This window comes from Silene latifolia, chromosome 9 (genome assembly GCF_048544455.1).
Source record: "Silene latifolia isolate original U9 population chromosome 9, ASM4854445v1, whole genome shotgun sequence".
Classification (NCBI taxonomy): domain Eukaryota; kingdom Viridiplantae; phylum Streptophyta; class Magnoliopsida; order Caryophyllales; family Caryophyllaceae; genus Silene; species Silene latifolia.
In genome coordinates, this window is record NC_133534.1 from 127263604 (window position 1) to 127272469 (window position 8866).

The 8866-nt window shown below is 37.9% G+C and overlaps 1 protein-coding gene across 1 annotated transcript; it reads left to right on the forward strand.

Annotated features, from left to right (window-relative positions):
- Positions 1–8210: 8210 nt before the first annotated feature.
- LOC141601568 (uncharacterized) lies at positions 8211–8630 on the forward strand. Its single transcript, XM_074421864.1, has one exon. The coding sequence runs from the start codon at positions 8211–8213 to the stop codon at positions 8628–8630; it is 420 nt and encodes a 139-aa protein (XP_074277965.1).
- The last annotated feature ends 236 nt before the right edge of the window (positions 8631–8866 follow it).

Consider the following 8866-nt stretch of genomic DNA (forward strand, 5'->3'; position numbering starts at 1 on the left):
ATGCAAAAGGAGCTATGAAATGGAGCTTGGGTGGTGGTAAGCGCAATGATGAAACTTGATCAAAATGGCTTCTTACGTCGTGCGAGACGTTAAACCAGCGCTTCTTGGGAGGCAACCAGAGCTTTTTAATTGCTTTTATTTATTTTTGTTTTTAATTTTCCGCAATTTACTGTTTTCGTAGATTACAAATAAAATACCCGACTTGACGATGTTTTTTTTTGTGATTTATAGGTGAAAATGAAGAAAAGAGATTTAGAGGAGAAAATAGTACGCTTCCTTATGCAAGAACCTCGTTCGAGGACGTAGTTTTCGAAAAACGGGACGAAATTAATATAATATGGAAGCAAAGGCAAAAGAGGCGATGGACCGGTCAACTCCGATCGGGGTTGCCAGCCCCGATTGGGGACGTGGATTCCTACTCACCTGGCTGCTTGTTTATACGGGTAAGAAAAAAAAATTTCTATCACTCTCCAGCATACCCGACGGTACCATTCTCCTCTCTACTCTATCATTTCTTCACTATTCTTCACTCAAAATCACAAAGAAGCATCACCTTCTTCATCTTTTTGCAAGATTCAATCAACTATTAACATCAACAAGTAAGTTTCTCTTCCTTTTCTATTTAATTTCATCCATTTCAATCAATTTAATCAAGTTTAGCAAACCCTAACTCAAATTGGGGGAATTTGATTTTGTGCTTATTTGTACTAGAAATTGATTGTAGAATGCTCTATTCATGTTTATAGTATGAATTAGGTAACTAATTTGTTCTATTATGTCTATTTGGATGAATTTTGGTTTGCCTTAAGATGAATTTTTGTCTTAAATTTCAGAAAAATGGCACCAAGAAGACCTCCTACCCAAGGTGCTTCTAAGAGGACAAGGAATGATGCGGAATCCTCCCGGGCTGCGGAGGATGTGCAAATGGAAGAGGTCCCGGAATGGCAAGACCCGTATTTTCCCGGAGTAATCTTTAATTGTCAAAAGCAATATGACAATTGGGTCATCCTAAAGAGCAAAGGTATGAAACCGAGTAAATTTATCAACCAAGCTTCTTTAAACAATATTGGAATTGAAAATAATGTTAAGACTTTGTTTAAAATTTTTGGTATGAAACATTGTTATACAATGGATTATAAGACCTTTCCCGAACTCACCCTTGAGTTCTTGAGCTCTTTTGAGTTTCATAGGTCTAAGAAACCGGATTTTGTGCTTTTTTGTGACCTTCCGATTGTTTAATGATGATTATAGGTTGGACCTAGCGGACTTCGCTAATATCTTCCAATTGCCCCATAAAGACTTACCTACCGAATCACCCGAGTCTTATAACCCCGTTTTGACATGAAATGCCATTTCTTATTTTCCTTTTCAAAGTTAGGACCATTGCCCTCACCAATATATACATTATCCCGACATCCGGATTTGGCAAAGTTTTATGGGATGGACCTTTTTTGGGAGAAATGAGCCTCACTCGGTGAGGAAAGTTGAGGTGGAGATTTTGGGTGCTTTCTCGAATATTAATGGTGATGATAATTGGGGGATCAATATCCCCTACCACTTTGCAGTCCACTTCACCAAACAATGTAACACAAAGAATAGTTGTATTGTCTAAGGAGGTTTGGTAACAAAGATTTCTCACCACTTGTGTCGATTCAACCAAGAAAATACCAACTTGAGACCATTGCTTATGTCTAGGTAAAAAGGGGTTGGGCTAGATTATGAATATTTTCTTTCTTGTAATTGGTTTAGGGATGTTTACCCTAACATGGTTTGGAAGATAGGTAGGCAAGACTCCATTCGTCTACCCGAAGAGAAGAAAGAAATGAAGGCTTTAGTTCACACTAAGCCCTATCATGGGAGTGCCCCTTTTACTAGACCGACTTACCACTTGGATCTACGAGGTGAGACACGTACCACCATTGAGCGGCATGAGGGAGGTCAACCCTCTCAAGCACGCCATTCCACCTCTAGTATTCAATCACCCTCTAGTCTAGAAATGATGGATATGATGCGAGACTTGAACTTAAGTGTTAATACAATTCGTGATGACCAAAGACTTGCATTGCATCCCATTTATGATCATTTTGCTAGACAAAGAGTAATCCTACCCGAGGGGCCACACCCTTCATTTTATACTTATCCCCCGGGTGGATTTCCTCCTCCTACTCCCCCTCCTAACAATGATGCATGTACTTTTACTACATATGCTCCCGATCCGGATTTTTGTGGTTCGGATTATGGAGTAGAGGCATTACATGGAGGGTATGGTGGCTATGGAGGGTATGGTGGTTATAGTAGCTATGGTGATGGTCTTGGTAGTAGCCAAAACATTGGTGAGTATGTCACTCCTCTTCAAGAGGATGATTCTAGTGGAAGTGGTCAACAAGGTGATTCTAGTGGAAGTGGTAAGAAGAAGAAAGAAAGGAAGGGGTTCAACTTTTGGCCCTTTTCTTAAATGAATGATGAAGACGTCCCCCGTATACATACTAGCTTGGGGGGAGGCTAGCAAGTCTAGTAAGTTTTATTTCCTTTGCATTTTAGTTTAATTTCTCGCAACCCATTAAATATAACCTCCACTCCTTCTTGTTTTGTGCTATTGAGCCATTTTTATGGTTTAGTTGGGTAATTTAATTGTTGGCACATTGAGGACAATGTTGTGTTTAGCTTGGGGGGGGGGGAGGGATTGCATTTGCATTGTAGTATAGTTTGCATGTAGTGTAGAAAATTTGAAATTTTTTGAGAGAAATTTTTGCGTTTTGCTTGCTTGTAGCCTACTTTACATCTTGCTTATTCTAATAATAGCTTATAGCTAATGATTTATTCTTTTATGATGGGATAATTGCTACATGGGTATGTCTTGACATAGTAGGTGGGAGATGGAAAATGAACCGAATAGGCTTGATCTTGACTATTGGCAAGCTACAAACCTGGTGTGTGTTTCATCAAAAATGCACAAGTATGGTCTTCATTTCATCTCTTTATAAGCATGCATTCATATGTTATTAGCATTTTGGAGCCATTCACATGATTAAAATTGCCTCTTTGAACCCCTTCAAAAAATTGATCCCTAGCTACATATACACAAATTGCCTACCTTGTTGAGCTAGTAGCTTTGATTAGTTGTGTTTGGGTGCTCATTTGGGATTTATTTTATTTTGAAAAATCATTGTGCTTGGTCTTAATGCTCTTGAAGAAGAAATGAGAAAAAGAGGAAAAAATGAAAGAGAAAAAAATGGAAAAGAATGAAAATGATGAAAAAATTAAGAATTGAAATGAAAAAAATGAGAAAAAAAGAAATGGAAAAGCATGAAAGAAAATGAAAAAAAAGTATGATTTGAAAAGAAAGGAGAAGAAGAAGTTGATGTGAGAAACTCTCATGCATTATTCACATATTTTGGAGAGTTTACTTATGATTTGTATTGTAATTTAGGATTAGAATTGGGATTGAGCATCCTTACATTTGGTTGTTGCTAGCTTGACATTAGCTCCACAATCCATAATTAATTTGTTCCCTTTTCTTACCCATTACATATTGCCTTCTTCTTACCCATTTGACTTCTTTTTCATGCTTGCATATGATTGCTTTTGGCTTGTAGTTTTGAAATGTTTACCATATTTGATTGCGGGCACATTCTCATGAGTCGAGGATAAGTGAGTGTTTTCAAACAAAAATGTCCTTTCACATACAAATGAGTTTGAGTGTATCGTAAGAGTCCATTAGTCAAAAGATCATGCAAGAGCTTAAAGGTTCATTCAAAGTCTTTCGTGCTATGCCGTCATGTAAATCTCATCCATGTTCATGCTTTATTCCCTTGCCCATGTTGTTTCGGGTTTTTAAATCATTATGCATAGCTTGTTTTGGGATATTGCAATTGATGGGATATGGTTCCTTGCTTGGGGACAAGCAAGGGTTTAGCTTGGGGGAGTTTGATAAGTGCATATTTTATACATATTTACCCCATTATTTAGCTCCATTTTATATGTATTATGCACTACCTTTAGTGTTTATGAGCTAATATTTGCTTTCTAGTTCCATTTGTATGTTTTCTCATGTTTTGTAGGAAAATGAGCTAAAATGAGCCAAATTCTACTCAAGTACAAATACTAGAAGCATGAGCTAAGCTAAAGAAGATATGATGGACCAACATGGAAGATGTGCATGGACTTGCATGGATAAAATGATGGATTAATTTGAAGAATTACAAATGCAAAGTCAAGCTCATAATTCACAAGTCAACAAATGCTTAGGATGCTAAAGTCACATAGAGATCCTTTCTAAAATGCCAAACATTGCATTCAACCAGAGGATTAATAATGCATTAACACAAATTATAGGATTCTATAAGACTTTAAGGAGGCATTTAATGAGAGGTCCTCGGGTACTGATGACCCCGATCGGGGTTGCCCGTCTTTGGATTCTTTGTGTTTCACTTCCAAGTCCTATATAAAGGGGACTTGTATGCATCCAATTCGATCTTATTCTCACGTCTTATATACTCCATTAAGCAATATTTCTCACATTAGTTTTCATATTTGTTTTCAATATTGTTAAGCATTTAGTTATCAAACATTTTGTTATTTATATATTCAAGCATTTGGTTCTACTTTGTTCTTCCTTACAAGTTCATTTCCATTACGGTATCCCTATTTCTAGTTTACTATTTTACATTTCTATTTAGTTATCGCATAGTTTATCATTAGCATTTTTATTATATCATATTAGTATTATTCTTATTTTATATTATATCATTTAGTTTATATCATTTCTAAAATTATGTCTAGCATTTTATTCAACAAAGTTTATAGTTTACATTACATCATGAGTAGCTAATTACCCTTAGTCTAGGGGTTAGGGAAGCCATGAAAAATCAAATATATAAAATGATAAATTAGACTGATATAATATTGTCTAATTTATCACATGTTTGCATCGTCATGTTTAATCTATGATTAAAGGCCTTATTCATTGATTAAGTTTGTTAATTCGTTTTTATAAGTCGAGAGGCACGAAAATGAATTAGACTAAGCATGTGTAGTAGGATGACCTAGTCATAAACGAGAGTTTCTCTAGGACCCGGCCTATGGTTGACACTAATATCGTAAGGTGGGTGTCTATAAGCCTAAACAATTGACAATATTGTTAATATCGAGTTTAACATGATCATATATTTACCTTTGCATGTGTGACCCGACTCCCCAAGACTCCCTTTTATCATATAGTTTACATCTTAATATTTGTTAGTCATCAAACCAACAACAAACAAACAAAACGAAATCGACCTTGATAAGAATCCTTCCATAGCATTTCACAACGCAATTCCCGTCTCCTTGTGTTCGACCCCTATTGCTACATTAATTTGTGTCTAGGGTAATTATCTTTGCATAGGTACACGATAAGCCTATCAATAACAGGATAGGGGATTCGGTTGTATGCCACCTTACCCTTGTGTTAACATAATAAGGCTTTCTTAGATGACCCATGAAGAAAATTGTAGTAAATGATTGCTTATTCGCAATAAAAGACGCGCAGCCTTCAAATCAAGAAAGTCAAATATAATGTTGGAATAATTGGGGTTTCAGGTCTCTCATCAGATAGCAAAAACTTCACATGTATATTCAGGCCATATTACATCAAATTCATCGGAAAGTGTGTCCGTTTTGTATACGACAATGTCTAAATTAAGACAAAAAAAATCTTCCTTTTTGTCAAGAAAGTAAAATATAATGTTAGATTAATTGTTATGGAGTATTTATTATATCCCCGCAGTGTTTGCCTCATTACTTCATACAGGCCTAACTAAGATGCTGTAACTGTACATATTTTGGAGAAACCAGTAGTCAAATTTGACATGGTTTAATAGAGCTAAATGACGACAACATAAATGAAATGGAGGAGTAACATTGAAGGGAATAATAAGAAGCTTCACAGAAAGTAGGTTAAACTAACAAATTTTCATGTGTCCACTTGACAACACAAGAAATTAGGGATGGACACCATTTTGAAGACAGATTTATACATTTTAATTGAGAAGTAATTTGTGCAACGACATTGTTGGGCCCAGAATTACCCTGCCTCGTCAGATATGAGTCAGGCAATACCCAAAGCCAAGCCTGAATGAAAGTCCTCTCACACAAAGAATTAGAACGCCTGATCAGGTACCAACTAGGAGGGAAAGACAGGACAGGCATCTACTAGGCCTGGCCTAAAGGAATATCACATTAGCCACAAAGTCAGCATTATCAGGACAAGGCAGGGAACAATTAAAGCACGGTCAAGACTTAGGAAAACAGTTCCTACAATCAAGGAAGACCCATTCAACATTCCACACGAAAGCATAGAGGATTTGACTCAGCAAGGATAACGGCTGGAACGTTATAGAAGTCAAGTAACCACTTCCGGGTAAATAGGGCACGAGTTCTATTTTACAGGAAACCCTAAACTATCCTGAAAGACCCGTTGCAAAGCTACTATAAATAGAAGAGAACAAGAAAAGAAGAGGACCACTTTCTTACACACTTACTTACTCTCACTTTACTTTCATACTTGTATTTAACATAATATTTTAGCATTACTACTAAATAGCCACACTATATATTTCGCCTGACATACACATTCCCTGTCAGGGTATCAAAAGTCATAGTGATAATCCCTTCTGACTTGGTGCCCGTGGTTTTTTCCCTTATTCCCAGGTTTTTTCCACGTATAAATCTCGGTGTCATACTTTTGCATTTATTCCTTTATTCATTCTAATATACTAGTCAGGCTATTTGTTTTGAGTTAGATCACCCTGCAAATTCTTCCCTGGCAGGACATTATCTCCGTGATAATTCCTGCTAAAACAATTGGCGCCCATCGTGGGGTATCTAGCTCAAAAATAATCAAAACCTAAATCCAAACAACACAAAAACAATTTCAAAAAATGACTGGGGATAGCATCAAACAACAACTGGCTACTGCCCAACAACAACTGTTGGAAATGGAACAACTGAAACAGAAAATGGTCTAGGCTGAAGCCGAAGTTATGAAACTAAAGGAATCAGAATCTAGTTTGAAACAAAGGCTAGGAGACAAAGCCTCAGGCTCAAAGTTAAAAATTCAGCCTGGCACACCATTCTCTTCAATCATCAGGAACATTGATTTCTCCAACTTTGGTACTCCAACTCCATCAAAATCCAAAGCAGGAGAAGGTGATACAGACTCAGAAGAGATCCCAAATGAAGAGGCTGTACTAGATCAAACCAACACAACAATAATGATGGCCATGCTCCAGGAAATCCAGAAACTCCATGAGAAATTTGAGAAGATCCCTGGAGTACCCACACCCATTGAAGAAGTAAATCCATAAAGCTATGCTGACTCACCCTTCGTGGATGAGATAGAAAAGATAGATCTACCCAAAAAGTTTGTGGTGCCGTCAATGAGAGTCTATGATAGAACTACAGACCCACAAAACCATGTAGCCTACTACAAGTAAAGAATGTTGGCAGTCTCCATACCTAGTGAACTACGACAAGTTTGCATATGCAAGGGATTTGGAACAACCCAGAATGGGCCTGCCCTACAATGGTACATAAATCTACCAAATGGAATCATCAAGTCCTTTGCTGATCTGATAAACTCCTTCAACCACCAATTCGCCAGCAGCAGGGAACTTGAAAAGGGATCCAGTGACCTATACAGGATCAGGCAAAAGCCTGGCGAGTCAATCAGAGCATTCATGACCAGATTTAACAAAGAGAAAGTATCAATTCCAAGATGTGACGTTGGAACAGCCGTGGAAGCTTTCAGGCAGGGGCTACCATTGGACAGTGATTTCTTTGATGAAATGACTATGAAGCCTTGCCTGACCTTTGAAGACATCCCGGCATTAGCCCTTGGCTACATCCGACTGGAAGAGGATAAAAGTTTCCAAGCAGAAACCACTAATAACAATTTAGGATATGACAGATCCAACAGGAAAAGTTCCAATCACAGAGGAAGCAGTTCCAGGTCATCCCCTTATACCAAGCCTGACAGATAAGGAGTCAACTATGCACATGAACAACGAGGTAACTCCTATACTTATCCCTCTATTTAAGAATATAACTTCTCTATTGACACTGCAGGATTGATCAAAAGGCTTGACAACATGAGAGACATTGTCAAGTGGCCAAAGAAGACAGATAACCCTAACTCAAGGAAAGACACAACAAGATGGTGTGAGTTCCACATGGACATAGGACACACAACAGAGGAATGCCCGGGACTAAGCAGGCAAGTGGCTTACCTGTTAAAGAAAGGTCACCTAAAAGATCTAATACCATCAAAGAGCAGGGAAGACAATGGAACAAGAAAGGACCAGGAGAGACCACAACGTGACCTGCCTCCAGCACCACCCATCTATGAGGTCAATTTCATCAATGGAGGATTTGAAATTTGCGCCCTGACCAGCTTTACTGTAAAGAAAATAGCAAGGGAGTCAAAAATGAAATCTCCTTTTAAACCTATAAATTTACCTCATATTACTTTTGATGATACTGACATGCAGGGAATCTTTGATGTCCATCATGATGGCCTGGTCATCACCATGCAAATAGGAACCGCACGTGTCCTCAGAATTTTAGTAGATGGTGGCAGCTTAGCAACTTAATCATGCTTGATGTCCTGAAAGCAATGAAGATTGATGAAAGCTAGATCATAAAGAAATCAAATGTCCTGGTAGGATTTAGTGGTGAAACAAAGAACACTCTGGGAGAAATCTACCTACCAACATACGTTGAAGGAGTCTCCTCATATGAGAGATTTGGAGTCCTGGATTGCCTGTCATCCTACAATGCCATCCTAGGCAGACCTTGGATCCATAATGTCCGAGCTATCCCTTCAACT